The sequence below is a fragment of the Rhincodon typus genome, chromosome 7, assembly GCF_021869965.1.
Source record: "Rhincodon typus isolate 14 chromosome 7, sRhiTyp1.1, whole genome shotgun sequence".
Classification (NCBI taxonomy): Eukaryota; Metazoa; Chordata; class Chondrichthyes; order Orectolobiformes; family Rhincodontidae; genus Rhincodon; species Rhincodon typus.
Genome location: NC_063338.1, coordinates 28,805,699 through 28,824,870, shown reverse-complemented (window position 1 = coordinate 28,824,870; position 19,172 = coordinate 28,805,699). Strand labels below are relative to the sequence as shown.

General features: G+C 40.8%; 1 protein-coding gene across 5 annotated transcripts in view; it reads right to left on the bottom strand.

The window, feature by feature from the left end:
- Nucleotides 1-19,172, bottom strand: part of hecw2a (HECT, C2 and WW domain containing E3 ubiquitin protein ligase 2a) — a 291,027-nt gene that overhangs the window by 134,374 nt on the left and 137,481 nt on the right. For all 5 annotated transcript variants that reach the window (XM_048599375.1, XM_048599376.1, XM_048599374.1 and 2 more), the window contains exons 3-4: nt 17,046-17,153; nt 9,538-9,632 (exon numbers count right to left, since the gene is read on the bottom strand). In XM_048599375.1, the coding sequence (XP_048455332.1) occupies nt 9,538-9,632; nt 17,046-17,153 (203 nt within the window). The remainder of the gene's footprint in view (nt 1-9,537; nt 9,633-17,045; nt 17,154-19,172) is intronic.

The window sequence follows — 19,172 nt, the reverse complement described above, 5'->3', positions numbered from 1 at the left end:
CAGATCTAGCCACTTAGGTTAGTAGGGATGACTACATCAATATCATTGAAACCCTACAGTGTAGAAGTAGGCCATTCTGTCCATTAAGCCCACAATGACACTCTGAATCCCATCCAGACCTACCCTCTACCCAATCCCTGTAACCCTGCATTCCCCATGGCTAATCCACCTAATCTGCACATCCCTGGACTGTGGGAGGAAACTGGAGCACCGGAGGAAATCCATGCAGGCATGAGGATAACGTGCGAACCCCAATCAGACAGTCACCTGAGAGTGGAATCAAACCTGGGTCCCTGATGCTGTGAGGCAGCAATGCTAGCCACTGAGCCACCGTGCCTCCTATGGAAGGTGTTTTTACTAAATTCCTACAGAAAATGCACTTGTGAACACTTGTTTGATCTCTTTAAACAGAGAATAATAACCAAGGTATAATATTGCAAACTTTCCCGAGAGAAAGCAGTACAGAATTACTGAACTCTGAGAAAAGCATGACATTGTGCAGGTTACTCAATGCATAATTGATGATCAGAATTCTGAACAACTGTCTCTGTTTGATGCTTTATTTATCTGAAGCTTTGTAGTTTCCTAATGACAATCTAATACAATTATAAGTGTTTACTTCAGCATATTTCTGACATAAAACTTCCAGAAATTTCTACACTCATAACTAAAAATTGGAATTTTCACTTTATTCAGCTGGATAGGGAGGTATAAACCGACTTCATAATTAATACTCGCTAAAAAACAAAGTGTTGCTTTGTCTAAAGACAAAAACAGAGTTTTGTTGGGTAGGTGAGAGAAACTGAACGTACTATTTCCTTATTGAAGCATATCACCAGTGTTCAGTAATTTCTTATGTTCTGTGTTTTTGAACATATGGGGATCATTTATAATTTATAAATTAAAATCTACACCTGTCAATGGAGAATGTGATTTGTACTTGACTAACTGGCTTGACACAAAAATAGATGGAAAGACAAGTTGTGAGAAGGATACAAACAGTTTACGGAGAGTTATTGATATACTAAGTAAGTTGGCAAATGGAGTATAATATGGGAAAACATGAAGTTGTTAATTTTGGAAGGGAGAGCAAAAGGTCAAAATATTAGTTAAATGGAGAAAAACTGCAAAAAGCTGCAACACAAAGGGACTTGTGGTGGGGGGGAGGGGGTTCCTGTACACATAATACAGAAAGATACCATACAAATGCAGTAAGTGATTGGGAAGGCTGAATGGAATGTTGGCCGTTATTTCAAGGGAGTCAGAGTATAAGAGTGGGGAAGTCTTAGTGCAACTGTACAAGATGCTGAGACCACATCTGGAGTACTGTGAGCAATGTTGGTCTCCTTGTTTACGGAAGAAGTTATTTTAATGGAGGCAGTTCACAGAAGGTTCACTAGGATGATACCCAGTATGGAGGAATTGGCTTATGGCTAAATGCTAAACAGATTGGGAGTTTGGAAGAATGAGAGGTGACCTCATTGAAATATAGGATTCTTAAGGACACCAAGCAGAGAAAAGTCACCTGCATAAATAGAATGGAAGGAAATTATAAGGAATAATAGCTATTCCAATCACAAGCTGTTTCTATTCTATGCTTGCTGCATTAACATGCTTGTTTGGCATTAGAAAATGAAAGATATGCAACACTAAAGTACATTTAAAATTTACAAAACTTGTTTGCAAGAGAAATAAATAATTGCATTAGTTTTTCATTTACATCTCATGAAAATTTGAATGACATAATCTGAACATGCTCGAGAAAGTCTATGAAAAGGAAATTCCATGTTTAATATTTCAAAGGTCTTATCCTGTGTCACTGGGATGCAATGAAATCACACCCAGTAACCATGGTGCCAGCACTGCTCAGTACTAAAAGGTTATGTTCATTCTTCCTGTTTATAACATTACTTAATATTCACCTTTTCCAAGTCATTATCAAAATATTCCACAGCCTTCAGTTTATGACAATTCTATTGAATTCTCTTGACTCTTATTGCTTTGGATAAACAACAGAATTAAAGGGATATATTATTTTCTGTATGAGGTTTCAGGGTGATGGTTTGTGGGGTTGGAGGCAGCAAAGACAGGGAAAAGATTCCTTTCCTAAGCCTCTGTGACCCTGGTATGAGCTCGGAAAAGCTCGGCATGAGCCCCCTACATTGTCACTGTTCAATGTATGAATCAGAATAGCATCAGACATCAGACTCTTTCCCTCTACAATCAAACAACCTGACAACGCTTAGTTCTGGACAGCCTGAAGGATTTCCAAAACATAGGCAACACTCAGATTTGGAAGTCACATTCCCATTTCTGACCGAGCCCATTTTTGCTGCCACGGAAAAGGGGGCGGGTGTGATTCACACACTTGGCAACCCTGAACTCAGTGGAACCACTTGAACCCAGTGCTGAGTTCGAACAGATCCAATTTTAGCCCCTGTGTAGGTCTTAAACTGCATTGCGGGAGTCACAAAGGTATGAAGTAGATATAAAGGTTCTTGAAGGAAAATAAGGTCTGTATAGCTATCCTGATGTAAAGTCATTTAAATCCCCAGCCCTTGGAAAATGAGAATATACCACACTCCTGGTGTCAGTGTTCTGGCAGTTTTGATAGCTGTTGTTGAATTTTTCACTCATAGCACTTTCGGAATACTTGGCTGATTTTAAAATCTACAATGATATCAACAGGGAATTCTGAATTCACAGCTGGATTGGCAGTTTAAAGAGACTATAAAGCTGTGGAATATGAATATAAGCTTATTTGTTTTTAATAGGAGATTAACCGCTAAGCTTTAAAAAATTATTTGTAATGGGTTTTTGCAATGGGAAGTGTTTTTCTTTTCCATGTCTGTAAAGTGAAATCTGTACTGGAATTTTTGAAATATATTTTGCTTCATCTCCACATTACTTCTGAGGTCTGCCCAGGGTGAATACTATGCAATTTATCATGGGGATATGAAGGACCATGGTGGTGAATTAGGGTTGTGGATTAGAAAGCCTAAAAACATATAACACAACTGGAACAAATCCCACAGAAGTAAAGCAGGCCTTCTAACCATCACACCCCAGCACTTGGCCATCTCTATGGCTGTCTATGCTCTGCATCCAGTGTTGGCAGGCCCGATTCAATGCCATACATCTGTCACAGAGAAAAGATCACAGCATTCAGAGACTCTTGTTCCAAAGTCGGTGAGGTAAGCATGGAAATGCCCTGACTAAAGTGGTAAAAATCCAGTCCACCGAATTCAAAAAGCAAAGGAGTTTTGGAGAACCATTATAAAATATTGTTTATGCCTCAGATGGAATATTGCACCCCATTCTGGGCAGGTCACTTTAGGAAGGAAGGATATTATCTCTTTAGAGACGGCGCAGAAAGGAGTTAGGAGAATGCTTCCATTGATGACAGACCTCAGTTGTATGGACAGATTGGAGAAACAGAGGTTGTTCTCAGACAAGAAAAGATTCGGAGGTGTTTTGATAGAGGCTTTCAAAGTCATCAGGGCTCTGCACAGAATAGACTGAAAGAAACTATTTCCATTGGTCGAAGGGTGATGAACAACTGATACCACTGAATTTAAGGTCATTTGCAAAGGCATCAAAGACAACATATGAAAATAATTATTATTAAATAGCAAATGGTTCGTATCTGGAATGCATTCTTTAAAATCTGGTGAAGGCAGATTCTATAAAAGCTTTAGAATGGAACTTAATAATTATCTCAAGAGAAAAGATTTATAAACAAAGCATTATAATTGGGGTTTAAAAGCATTATAAACAAAGGCTGACAGAGTGAAATCTCTCTTGTTGAAAATAAATGCCCCCCCCCTTTCAGTGTTGTAATCAATATATAAATTTATTTTTTGATTTTTTTTCTCATGTTTTATTTCATTTTGCTACTGCCTGCTGCCCCAATCTTGATATCTGATATGGACCTTACATTTCACATCACAGTGCAAAAAGATCCAAGTTCATTTCCCATTACAAATATCCAAACATCTGTGTTTTCTAGAGCGAGAGAAGGATATAGATTAGGTACCGCACACTATGTACAGCATCCAATTTCAGCATCCACACTGCTGAATATACAGACTAAGGTAATTCCAGCTGCAACTGAGCCAAACCCAATGCTCACTGAGACTATGATTAACAATCAAAATGACAAGTCTTAGGAAGAGAAAGTAAATACACTGTTCATAGTGACCTTCAAAGTAAATGCATTCCCTTTCATAGGAACCTCTTCTGTTATTGCTATACCAACACCAGTAACCTTATAGTACCTTTAATGTAATAATATGTCCTGAAGTACTTCACAGAAGGAGGAGATTAGACAGAAGAAAGAAAACACCAAGGAAGAATCTGAAAACACAAATGAGAATTTTAAAATCAAGATCTCAGGGACGACTGGGGGTAGGTTGCAGCGAGAGTTAGATATAGGTAGCAGGGTTTTGGATGACCAGAAGATGGAATGTGGAAGACCTGCCAGTAATTCACTGGAATAGTCAAGTTTAGGGGTAATCAAGACATGAATGAGGGTCGCAGCAGCAGATGAGGTGAGGCAGAAGTGAACTCAGACAATTTTAATGATGGTGGAAATAGGACATTGCAAGCTCCATTGGGAGACAAATGTGACACCATCATTGTAAGCAGACGACCAAATCTTCGACTATTTCCAGGGAGAGGTTGGAGTCAGTTGCCAAGGAACTAAGATTGCAACGGGACTGAGAACAACAATATTTAATTGGACAAAATTTCTGCTCCTCCAGCACTGGATGTCAGATAAACAATCTGATGATTAAAAACGCTGAAGAAGTTAAGAAAGTTATAGTGAAGTAGAGCTGGGTGTCATCAATAGCCATGTTGTAAAGATTATATTTTTTTGCTTGCCAACAGCTAAATGATTGGCTCCTGAGTAGCTAACCAGCTTGTGGGTGTAAATAATATTACCAGAATCCATTAGACCTTGAGAAGAAGTCGTGATATATCTTAGCAGTAGAAAGTACTTGAGGCCTGAGGCAAGCAATTTATTTTCCTTGACCCGTTACTGTAAGTTGTCGCTTTTAACCAATAAATTAGAGATCTTATCATTTGAGACCCAGTTGTTTTGTGCCTCTTGCAAGAAAGTGAAAAGTGTCTGAAGAAGAGAGACATTGAAGAATAAGAAGTCATTACAAGCACAAGGATCATCTCAGTGAACCCTATGGATAATGAGAATTGAATCGGTTTCCCTCCACCTATAACAGGCAATGTTTGTGTGTGTGTGTGTTTGTTTGCGCGTGTGAAGAGGTCAGCCAGGTGGACATCAAAAAAAATGAGTTCCCTGATTGGTGTTGTCAACCTAGTCCAATCAGGAAACCCTGGTTGACAGATATAAACAGGAGTGTCAGACATCCTGTTCACTCTGAGAGCTGGCGCTGAGGGAGCTGGATCAGTGTCAAAGACTCTCCATGTGTAAATAAAGGGTGACTTGGTGACTTGATACCAGCATCTGTGGAGTTATTTCATGTGGGGAGTGTTAGAGTTTTAACTATGAGAGTTATATGCCAACACTTTATAATTTAATATGCTTGCCTGTAGCTACAGTCTATCGATTTGTAAGGAATAGTAATTCTTGTTAAGTACAGATACCTGTTCTATGTTTTCTGTCAACCTGGCTCTATAAAGACAGATAAATTGAAGACTTTTGTGTACTTTGATAAAGTGTTTTGTGACGACTCTAAGAATAGAAGGACTTGATTTCCAGTATACTACCCCAGTCAGAAGTGACAACGTGAAAATGAACTGTGTGCTTTCTGAACTGGATCATGTCATTGAGTGCCAGCATATGGTGGAGAAATGGGAGAGGGTAAAGATTAGATTCTGGGGGGACATCAGAGGGAACAGTGCAGGAGAGGGTGGGGAAGCAGTGGCAGGTTAGTGGTTACAATTAAGTAAATAGAAATGGAACCAGCTAACCATGACCCCAGCCAGCTGAATAACAATGTTAAGAGCATTGGAGGAGGATGGTGTGGTCAAATGGTCAAGGAGGCTGAGGATGAGACGTTTACCATTGCCACAGTCACATCAGATATAGTTTGTGATTTTGATAAGAGCCAATTCATACCGCAGGTATGGAAACCGGATTGGAGGAATTCAAAAATGGAGTTCTACTATAGATGAGAATGAATGTTGGAAGTGGCAACATTTTCAAGAGACAGACATGTCTGATTTTCTGTTGAAGTATTTCATCGAGTGAGATTCACAGTGCATGTGAAGTCAAGGCTTGGAGCAACTTTCCTCACACAATCTTCTGCTCTTTATTTTGTTAATTATGCAACAGAATTCTTGGGCTTCTTTCTCAGGAAATCGCATGGTTGGAGAGGCTGCTGGGATCTTCTGGCTTTCATGCCTGAGCTGCTGTATTTAAAGCCCAGCTACAAAGTACATCAGATGCTGCCAGTGAGGAACTTCCCACGACACTGCGATGTTTGAGCCTCAACATTCAGCAAATGAGTCGGATGAAAGGGCGGCTTGCTTCCCATGTTGCTGACAGGGACCTGGGGCCTGCTGGTGGATGCAGTGGGTGAGAGGAGGGCAGTACTCTCTGCAGTCAATGCCAGTATGGACACAGGTCGCAGCCTGGGTCAGTGCTTTGTCCCAGGTGAAAACAAACACTAGCTGCGCAGGAAGGTGGTTAATAATCTTCTGCACTTGGCAAAGATAGCTGCCGTTATCTCCTCTCTGCTACCCCACATGCACGTGGCCACGACTCACTAACTCTGTCACTGCACACGCCTCTCACCAAAGCCCATAAACTACAACTCTGACTATTGCATGTATCATATCTTCCCAAAGGCTTTCACTCATCTCATCCTCCTCCTGCCCTCCTGCCATCTGTGCATCCTACTCATTCACTTCACACAACTCACCCACCTCTCCTGTTCATGTATCACCACTAACTGCTCTTGCATTCTCTTCTGTCGTCGCTGAATCCTTCCCTTTGTCTCATTGGCAGAAATCCTGGCCCACCCCATGGACTGATGCCTCAACAGCACCCTAACTGACCTACCTGTAACCCCTACACTGCTTACACTTGACCTGCAGGACTGACTGTGGCTCAAGCTCAAGACTGCAAGGACATAATTCCTGGCCTACGATAGGGACCAAGTGCCTAATTGACCATGCTGACCTCCTGGATTGGAATAAGATGAGACCATTGACTGACTCTGGTAGTGCCTCTGATTGACTGCAGTCCCCCATTAACCCATTAGGGACTTCTGCCCTTTGACTGTCACATGACCCCATTTGTACGAAGCATGTGCAGTGTGTTTGCTTTATAAATTGTTGGCACATGCTGCAGGCATGACATTGACAGCATGGAGCGACATAGTGATATGTTTACCCCCTATCTGACTGACAGATTCACTGTTCAGTGCTCCCCACTGTCACAAGCTGCCTACCTCCCCATCCCTGCTCAAAGATTATGCAAGATTGAGAGGCTGGCAGCCCTGAACTGAGCACTAAAGACACTGCACTAGGAAAGCAATGTGCTCCACAGAGACTGGAAGCCCATATGTCAGTGCTGACGTCAGAGCGAATGCTAAGAAATCATTGTGAAGTACACAGAGGCTAGCAGCCCAAAAAATGCAGTAAGGTGAGTGAGCACTGAAAGCAAGATAAGAGTCAAAAGATGCATCCTGTCCGGATGTATTAGATATGTGTGTGTTTTCCTGCGTGCAAAATGACCTGGCAGAAGCATGCAAGTCATTGGCTTCCTGAGCTGTAAAGTGTCATTAAGGCATGAGTGGTGTCTGAGTTGGTCTGGTAGCAGGCATAATGATGTGGTGAGGCTGGTGGCTTGCTGCAGCATGGTCGAACGGTAAATGAGGATGGTGTCCATGGAGCATGCAGGGATCTTGTTCTGATTAAGCCGTTGGATGGTGACCAGGAGATTTAGCAAGCTGCAGTTGTCAGTAGCCCCTCTGACTTACACATCAGGATTCACACTGTCTATTCTCTTGGTGAAGGAGACAATAATTGGAAGTGGCACTTAAAAAAGGCAAGTTGGGGTTTTAATTAAATGCAAATGCATGAAAATAAGGTGGTTGGGTAGCTCAATGGTTAGATTCTGTTGTTGTAACTTATGGCTCAAGACGATAATTGAGAAAACTTTTCTTGATGTCAAGAATCAGATTTTACATTCTCACCGTATTTTCCCACTTTTCTCACCTATGCAAAACAAGGGGGGAGAAAACTCCATAAAATAACTTCGGAGATGAAAGGAGGGTGGAGTTGAGATGGTAGTTTACAAGAGCTGTGAGGTTATGAGTTGATTGTGAGAAAATCTGTGATGAAGGCAGATTTAAAGCAGGCAGGGACAGCACCTGAAGAACGCAAATCATTTACAATGTTTGTTAACATGGAGGCCAAGAAAGGAATTTTGCGTGATAAAAAAAGAAAAATGAAAATTATAATAGACAGGCTCACATTTATATAACAAGGTGTGGAGCTGGATGAACACAGCAGGCCAGGCAGCATCAGAGGAGCAGGAACGCTGACGTTTCGGGTCTGGACCCTTCTTCAGAAATGGGGGAGGGGAAGGGGGCTCTGAGATAAATAGAGAGAGGGGGAGGTGATGATAGAAGGTGGATAGAGAAGCAGATAGGTAGAGAGAAGATGGACAGGTCAAGGAGGCGGGGATGAAGCCAGTACAGGTGAGTGTAGGTAGGGAGTTTGGATGGGGGTTGGTCAGTGAGGAGGGAGGGAGGGGTAGGTGGGAGGGAAGACGGACAGGTCAAGGAGGCGGAATGAGGCTAGTGGGGGTGGGGGTTGGTCAGTGAGATGGGAGGAGCGGATAGGTGGGAGAAAAGACGGACAGGTCAAGGAGAGGGGCACAAGAGGGGCTGGTCTTGGGATGAGGTCGGGCGTGGGGAGATTTTGAAGCTTGTAAAGTTACATGCAGACAATTTTACACACCAGGGTGGGGGGGAATTCTACCCAGAGACATTCAAAATGCCAGAATTGTAGGAACATTGAAATCTTGAGGGCCTGGGAGTTATCACAGAGATAGGTAGGAGCAAGGTAATAGGGAGATTTGAAAGCAAAGATAAGGATTTTAAAATTATGTGCTGTCAAAACAGGAGCCATCAATGGTCATCAAGTACAGGGTGATGGGTGAATGGGAAGTACAGCAAGTTAGAATTTAGACACCAAAGCTTTGGAAGATGGAAATTAACTGAGTTTTTGGATGCTGTCGTCAAGGGGTAAATTGCCAGCTAACTTGCATACTAATAACAGCATGCACCCTCCAAACTCTCCAACTTCCTATACGCTCTTAATCGCACTCTCATGTTCTTTTCCCACACATTCACAGCAATCCTTTTGATTCTGAACAGAAGTTTCAAAGAAATGTTGTATTCAAATCAGCATGATACTTGTTTCTTTCCCCAGAGATGCTGGCAGACCCACTGAGCATTTCCAGCACTGGCTGCTTATATTTTAGATTTCCAGCACCTGCAGTATTGTGCTTTTATTTCAGCATTCAGTAAACATTCTACTTACCATAGCACCTGGATTTTTTACTGTAATACATGGGGTGGTGGCTCGTAGTGCTCCACTTACACCGTGATAGTATTTAAAGCAGATCTTAGTTTCAGCTGAGGAACAAAGAGAGAAAATGTGGACAAATTTTACAAATGACGACAGAAAAATATTAATGAAAGAAAGCTTGTAGAATCGGTTTTCAAGTTTTGGTAATAACGTTCGACATACATTTCTGTCAGCTGGGTGCCATTCACCACCCTAATGTCATGGTCAACTATTGTGGACTCATGTGACATTAATGAGATTATCAATCTAATATTTCAAAGATACTTTCTACTACTTGTCTCAGACTTCAATCACCAGAAGCACATGACAGAATTCAGGTGTAAATGGTGCACTGTTTATCCAATGATAAATTTAAATGAATTTTAACTTCATTTGCAGTTTCCCAATGCATCCCCCCAGCACTATTCCAACTGGTGGGACAAAATTAGAACATTTCCCTGACAAACAATGTAACCAGCGGGCCATTTTTGTGCTATATGATTCTATGAAGCAGCAACAGTGGCAGAATTATACTTTTTCAAACAAATGTACATAAAAATGCTTACATTTGTATCAATAATGTAAATAAGCAAAGCATTCTGAAAAATGGTCTCAAAATGAATATGAATTAATCCTTTCTACTTTCAGATGTTGTCAGACCTGCTGTGTACTTTCAACATTCTCAGTTTATCTTTTCATCATCAAATTTCCTATATATTTCCAGATTCTCCTTTACAAAGTTTAATGATGATTTTGCAGGTGTATCAAATGCAAAATGTCACCTCATAATTTATTCATGCAGTCAGATTTTGTGAAGACTTAACCAAAATTCTTACACTGCATGGAAGAAGAGATGCTTTATATCACCTGAAAGCAGAGCACTCTCTTACATTAACTAAGTGGCATAAAGGGACAGGTTCTGTTAGAGACAAATCAAAATTGCTTTTGGAAGATATACTGTGCACTAAGACAGTTAGTCGCTGATTGTTCATGCAAATATATGCAAAAGCAGACTGGTAAACAATGTGTTCTAAACATTTATTCAGCAAATGAAATTTAGATCAATGCCAGTGTGGTGAATACTCAGTGTTAGATCCCTTCCTCAGACAATACATATACATCTGAATTGTACATGCTCTGTACTTCACCTTTTTGTTTGTTTAGCGGTGACAGTTTGGATGTCCACAAAATCAGAGTGCAGAACTTTCTAACCCATTATTGTTCTTCATCGTTTCTGAAGGAGAGTCATACTCGAAACATTAACTCTGTTGCTCTCTCCACAGATGCTGCCAGAACTGCTGAATCTCTCCAGTATTCTCTGTGTTTGTTTCAGATTTCCAGCATCTGCAGTATTTTGCTTTTATATAATTCATTACTGTCATCACTCCATAAACTGCCATTTTGATTTGGGTTTCGAATGTGGAATGAAATTATATCATATCTTGCATATTGAAGTCAGATAATGTCAATTGGATGTGGATGCAATTTTCAATTACCAATAGTTGAAGTGGTACCTGCTGGGGAGTGAACTATCTAGTGATTCTTAAAGCAAACCACAACACGGGTCAGGGAGATCAAAGCATTCTGTGGGACCAAGAAGAACAATGATCAACCTATTGCTGACCATCCGCGGACGTCCCTACAAAACACTTCTTTCACCCATCACCCAACCCCATAACCCATCAGTAAATGAACATATCTGACTCAGCTGCTCACAGAATTTTCAACATTCCTTAACTGGCCTGTCATAACTCTTCTCCTTCAACTGCATCCTCCAAAACACAAACTTTCCAACCTAAAAGCATTTTGAAGCATAGAATATCAAATGTCAGAGTCTTAGAGCTAGAAGTTTACAGTAAATCAGTTGCATGGAGGCGGCCACACAGTGGGGAGTCAATCATGGCCATCCCAGGGAATTAGGCAGTGTCCGTGAAAGAGAGAAAATGAATCAGAGAGGGACTCGGCCATTGACACTTAGGTACCAACAGCATAGGTTGCAAGCAGACTGATTACAAAGGCAGCACAAAAGGTCATCATTCTATCATTCCACTTGCATGGGAATAAGAGTCGAAGGTAAACTTCCAAACACAGTTGGGACTCCAACTCAGTGCAAGGAAAGCAGCAGCTGGTACCTGGAAGCACAATGCTCAGTTTTCAGGAAATAATACCTGGTCTGCCTCAGAACCAAAACGTAGCTCTTATGCCCTCCCAAAAACTGAACATGGCTTCCAGCACACTCTCAACAAGCTCTTTAACGATCTCAAACTTCATTATTAAATGGCTAAGCGGTTCTGTGGCTGTACATCCCTAAGGCCCAACCTCACTTCTGCTGAAAGAAAACCTGTATACAAATGTCTTCATCCATTCCCACTGTCACAGGGACCTAAAAATCCAGCCTAAGATTTCAACATTTGATACTCTGTACTTTAATTAATGTAATTGGGACAAAGCTGAAAGCTGCTTTTGCCCTAGTTCAGTACAAAAATAGGATACAAATATAAACTCAATCACTCATATCGAGCTCAACCATGCTTGTAAGGGAAGGTCTTGAGTAGAGTGTTACATGATCCACTCAGCCTGGTTAGGAGACTGCCTAGCAACAGCCTCAGAGTAATACAAGCATAAATACGTTAATACATTCTTTCAGCCACAGGATATTTATATCCACTAGTGAACCCCAGAATGTTGACAGTGAGGAATTCAGCAGTGGTAATGCCACTGAATGTAAATTGGATATGATTAGATTCTCTTTTGTTAGAAATGATCATTGCTTGACATTTCTGTTCTGCAAATATTACATTGCCACTTATCAGCGCAAGTCTGAGTGTCGATCAGGACTGGCTACAGACAAACAAGGATTTCTTCAGTATGCAAGGAGTTGCAAATGATACTGATATTGTCAATCAGCAAACATCCCCATTACTGACCATATGATGGAGAAAATGTCATTAATAAAGCAGCTGAAGACGTCTGGAAATAGAACACTCCTCTGAGGAACTCTTACACCATAGGAAGGTATCAGGTTAACAAATATGAAACATTCAACTCCTACAGACAATATTGCTTTTACAATAAAAGCTCAGTATTTTGCTCCAAGATATTACATTTTCAATTTGCATAACTATATAGGATAGTTCTTTACACATTTCAAAATTCTTTCTACTTTTCAAAATTTGTACTTTTAACTACTACACGCTGCAACTTGAGAATGCAGGTAACATTTTCGCTGCAACTTGAACTGAGAAAGCCACAGGTGGGCAATAATAGATTAAAAGAATCATGCAGCATCAAAACAGACCCTTTGGCCCAACTTGTCCATGCCAACCATGTTTCCAGAACCGAACCTGTCCTATTTGCCTGCATGTGACCCATATCCCTCCAAACTTTTCCTATCCATGTACCTGTCCAAATATCTTTTAAATGTAACTGTACTCGCCTCTACCACTTCCTCATTCCATATACACACCACCCTCTGTGTGAGAAAGTTGCCCCTCAGGTCCCTTTCAAACCTTTCCCTTCTGGTTTTGGACTCCCTCACCATGGAGAAAATACATTGTCTATTCACTTTATCTATGCCCCTCATGAATTTATAAACTTCTGTAAGGTCACCCTCGGCCTCCTACGCTCCAGGGGAAAAAAGGTCCCAGCCTATCCAGCCTCTCCGTATAATTCAAACCCTCCAGTCTCAGTAACATCCTTGGAAATCTTTTTTTGCACTCCCTCCAGTTCAATAATTTCCGTCCTATAGCAGGGTGTCCATAATTGTACACATTACTCCAAATGTGGCCTTACCAATGTCTTGTATAGCCGTCACATAATATCCCAACTGCTGCACTCAATGCTCTGACTGATGAAGGCAAACGTGCCAAATGCCTTCTTCATCACCTGTCTACCTGTGCTGCCACTTTCAAAGATCTATACCTACACCCCTTGGTCTCTCTGTTTGACAATATCCCCAGGGCCCTATCATTAACTGTACAAGTTCTGCCCTGGTTCGTTTTACCAAAATGCAACACTTCACATTTATCTAAATTAAACTCCATCTGCCATTCCTCGGCACACTGGCCCAATTGATCAAGATCCCGTTTGTACATAACCTTCTTCACTGTCCACTATACCACCAGTTTTGGTGTCACCCACAAACTTACTAATCATGCCTCCTATATCGTCATCCAAATTGTTTATAGAAATGACGAACAGTGGACCCAGCTCTTGCGCGCCTTGTTTATGTAACTTGCTCTCTTTAACTTCTGTACTAGTCTCAACCTTCTCTCATCTCACTATTGCTTCGGGTCCCACCCCCCTGCCAACTAGTTTAAACCCTCCCGAGTAGCTCTAGCAAATCTCTCACTTTGGATATTGGTCCCCATCCAGTTCAGGTGGAACCCATCCCTCTTGTACAGGTCACTTCTTCCCCAGATGAGATCCCAATGATCCAAAAATCTGAATTCCTGCCCCCTGCACAAGCTCCTCAGCTGCCCTATCTACATATTACTACTTTTTTTTAAAACTTGTTTTAAAGTTCAATCTGACTCTTACTAGGAAATTACCAAAACCAAAACTTCAGAACAGCTCTGAAGAAGGGTCGTTGGACTTGAAATGTCAACCCTGTTTTCTGCTGAGTTTCTCCGGTAATTTCTGTTTTTATTTCAGATTTGCAAGCATCTGCAGTTCTTTATTTCTCTTTTGGTGTTCCTTTAAGCTCCAATAACTTTACTCGCAGTGACAATGCAATCCAGTATTTCTTCTAAGAGTTTCAAAGGTTTGAAAGTGTTCATAACATACCATTAATAGCATAACATTGTACTTATTAACTAAATGTAATTCAAGACATTTTCATATGACTGTTAGCTAAACATTGTGTATCAAGTTGTAATGCAGTTCATGCTTGGGAAGCGAAAAATTGGGTACTAACTCCCCCTTTCCCTTCAAATACATTGTCATTGCTCTCATCCTCGGAAAATCCACTTTTGTCTTTTCTGTCCTTGTCTGAAAAATCATTGCACAAATCTCAAATCTCATTTTCACTTTCAAAGTCATTTAACATGTTGTTGCCCTCCAGATACTTGTTCATCGTTTCCACAATTCCATGTTTGAAGTCCTCCAGTCAAGTATTTGCACAAATCACAGCACTGAAATAGCCCTTAATAAAAGTTATAAGTCATGGAAAATTCATGACATAACTGTAAACGATTCCTCCACATCTTTTTGACATTTACATCCTTTGACACAGTTGACAAGATTATCCTTCCCCAGTGCCTCTACTCTGTATGATGGTCATTTAAGACCAACGTGAAACTGGGATAACTCTGGAAAGTAGGATAATTTGTTTTTCTGGGTATGAGGTCATCATACTTGTAACGAGAAGATGCAAGATAAGAAAAAGGCAAATATCAGTAAATTGGAAATTAAATTACAGCTAGTCTTAAAACCTGAGGTACAGAATACAGAATTCACGTGAAGGGTAATACAAGCAAAGCTTTCCAAGAATATACCAGTTTTGTTTTTGGCAACAGAAAGATAATATAACTCCAAGAGCCCTTGGTGAAGCAACGTGCAAGGGAGATGACTGTTTGTAGCAGAGAGGCAGCCTGTGAACTGAATGTGTTGTTGGTCAGTTGCAAAGGAAATGTGGAAAGCTGTGTCATCAGCACTGCCTTAGCTATCATGCATTATGTGCAGGTATCAGTTTATGGAAGTTTTTAGCCCTTTTTTTTAAACAGAAAGGATTTTCTGAAAAACATGATGAGTTCAAGTAAAAACAGGTCATATGGGCAAACTTAGCAGGTTTTGCAGTACCCATGGAGAGAGAAGCAGAGTTAACGTTTCAAATCCAATATAATGGAGTTCTGAAGAAGGGCCAGATTGGACTTGAAATATTATCTCTGCCTCTCTCTACTCAAATGCCGCCAGACATGCTGAATTTCTCCAGCACTTCTTGTTTTGCTTTCAGATCTCCGGGATCCACAATATTTTATTTTTATGATAGATCTAAGTGCATTTTAAAGTATATTCACAAACCATTCTTTTAAAAAAGGCAGAGGCAAAATATGATTAAAATGCTAATAAGTTAAGCTTAAAAGTTATTTTCTCAAAAGTGTAAATAGTGAGAAATTCATTTCCCTGACTCAGTAATTGTCAAGTACCACACAACCCTTGTATTTGGGATCTGGGAACTCTGGACCCAGGTACTTAGAATCATAGAATCATAGAGTCTATAGCATGGAAACAGGCCATTTGGCCTAACTTGTCCATGCCGCCCAGTTTTCACAATTAAACTATTCTTATTTGGCTGCATTTGGTCCATATCCTTCCATACCTAACCCATCCATGTACCTTTCTAAAAGTTTCTTAAGGGATTTGCTGAGTGTCTCTATGATTCTATATCTTTGTCTATATCTAAATATCAGACTGTGAATTTTGTCAATATTGATGGTGAACTGGCAAGAAGATTGGGCTTGAAATGTTATCTCTGCCTCTCTCTACACAAATGCTGCCAGACCTGCTGAGTTTCTCCAGCACTTCTTGTTTTGCTTTCAAATCTCTGGGATCCACAATATTTTATTTTTATGATAGATTTAAGTACATTTTAAAGTAAAGTGTATTCACAAACCATTCTTCTTGCCAGTTTTTCTGGTGAACTGGCAAAAAAAGAGCGCTCTTAAGAAAGCGAAAAATTTGTATAATTATTGGTGCAAATGAAAGTAAAAATAAAAGTAAATTTCAAAGTAAAATAAAAGTAATTTAAATTTCAGTAGTGGGGAAGTGAAATATAGCTATATATGAAAATTCATCTTCAGCAAAAGACTCCCGGATTGGAGGGTTTAAGTTATATGGAAAGGCTGGATAGACTGGGATTTATTTTCCTTGGCAAATAGGACGTTCTGGGGTGACCTTATGGAGGTTTATAAAATCATGAGACGCATAGATAACGTGAATAGTAAAGGTCTTTCCCTAGGGTGGGAGAGTCCAAAACTAGACGGTGTAGGTTTAAGGTGAGAGGGGAAAATTTAGAAGGAACCTGAAGGGCAACTTGTTCACACAGAGGGTGGTGTGTATTTGGAATAAACTGCCAGATGAAGTGGTAAACGCAGATACAGTTACAATAGTTAAAAGACATTTGACAGGTACATGAACAGGAAAGGTTTAGAGCGATATGGGCAAATGGGACTAGTTCAGTTTAGGAAACTTGGTCAGTATGGATGAGGTGAACCAAAGGGTCTGTTTCCATGCTGTATGACTCTGACCAGTTCTGCCTCTCTACCTCTTTCTCCTCCCTCCTTTAAGATGCCCATTAAAACCTGTCTCTTTGAGGATTCTTTTGGCCACCTGCTCTATTACCTGTTAAATGCACCAGTGTCAAATGTTCTTTGCCTATGTTTCTGTGAAGTCCTTGGGATGTTATACCATGTTAAAGGCACCAAAAAATGCACATTGCTATTTGTTTTAATATCACATGTAATGAAACTATTTGTCCTTACCTTCCATAAAATATGGCCCAAGTTCAATCCGCCACACAATCTGCCCTTTCTGTGTTCCATTTACACCCCGGTTTTTGGAATCCCAAACATTTCCTGGGGAAATCTCATCTGTAGAAGGAGGGAAAAAAAGGCAAAGATGAATCTAGTAATGTAGACTTTATTTGGTTCCATCCAGCACCCAGAAAAATTCGAGGTAAACTAAAATGCGATTGATAAAATACCTATCAGGAAATGAAAAGATGTTATTACACCCCTGTAGAGTAGATGGGACCTGAACCTGGGCCTCTTGGCCCAAAGGTAGGGACACTACTCCTGCACCACAAGAGCCCAGAATTAGTCTAGTGTGGAAGCCAGCAACAGTGAGCAACTAAAGCTGAATTCAGTACAAATGAACCTCGTTAGGGGACACACTTAACCAATTCACCTCCTGACTACCAAAAGCCTATCCACCATCTATGAGGCACAAGTTAGGAGTGTGATGGAATACTCCCCACTTGCCTGGATGAGTGCAGCTCCAACAACATTCAGCAGTGTGTAATATCTACAAGATGCACTGCAGAAATTCACTGAAGATCCTCAAACAGCACCTTCCAAACAATGACCACTTCCATCCAGAAGGACAATGGCAGCAGATACATGGAAAGACCCCACCACCTGTAACTTCCATTCCAAGCTACACACCATCGTGACTTGGAAATGGATCATTATTCCTTCACTGTTTTTGGGTCTATTCAACATCCCACACTTCAACTTTCATTTCTTCCCCTGCCTCCAAGGGCACAATTAGATTCCCCTATCTTGACCTTCCACACCATTAGCCTCAGCATTCACCTGACATTTTCACCAGCTCCAACTTAATGTTAGCAAGAAGCTGGCCAGGGTTAGTGCTGCTTTCTTGAGTCCAGCAGTGCATGAAGAATGTCACCGATCTTCTGCACACTACAAGGGAAATTCTCATCATCATCCCTCCACTACCTCATCCATAAAGGACCACCACTTAGTCCAACTCTGCCATTGCATACATGCCTCACCAAGGCTCAGGGACTGAAAAGACTTTCATTCTTGTATGCAGCATATCCATCCACCTCCCCCGCCCAAACTCCTAACACTTTTCTGCATTTTGCACTTCCTACTCCCTTCTAATACATAATCCCTCTCTTTGCAGGAAAGACTGGCCTGCATCCAGGATGCCTCAGGAGCCCTCTGACTTAACTATGTATGATTTCATATTGATTGCATGCAACCTGCTTGCGCTGAAGACTCTGTGGGTTAATAAATCATTGTGAGTCAGAGAGAGGCTGGCAACTTTCCAGTAAGCACAAAATGCATGAATTGTAAGAAAGCAAGCTAAGATCCAGAAGATGCAACCTGTACACATAGGGAGATGCATGTGTGTCCTTGCATAGAAAGTGACCTGGCAGAAGCGTACAGGTCCCATGTATCCCTCAGTTCCAAAGTGTTGAAGGGCTGACTTGGTGTCTGAGTTAGTTCCGGACCACACATGATAGTTTGCTGATGCCAATTTGCATGAAAGAAGGGTCAATGAGTACGGTGGCCATGGACAATGCAAGGACATTGTTGTGAAGAAGCAGTTGGATGATGGCGGGTGTAAGCATTTAGCGAGCTGCTGACATCAGATACCTGGTCTGATTTACATGTTGGGAATTTGTGCCATGTAGTTTCTTGGTCAAGGAATGGAGAATTTGAAGTGGTGTATAAATAAGATGAGATGGAGCTTTAATGAGATGCAGCTTTAATGAGATGCAAGTGTGTGGAAGTAAGGTCATCACCATTCAATGGCAAGATTGTGAAGCCATCATTAACAGATTGAGGCAAAATTTTCTTGGTGGTGAGAATCTGAGTTTTTCATTCTCACTGCAGTTGCCTGCATCATACTGCACCAGGGAGGGGAAATTTCTGCCCATACTATTCTGCAAAATCAGTGTATCCTAATTTTCACAAAAAACAAAATGAGAAAAATCCAGATCAAACAAAGCATTAATTTCGGAAATCAAAGAAAAAGATTTCAGTAATATACAGTATACAATTGGAAAATCATGCCAGTCAATTTACCTCCACTTTACTATAAAAATGTTGTCCATCCCTACACTGTACACAAGCCCTTTC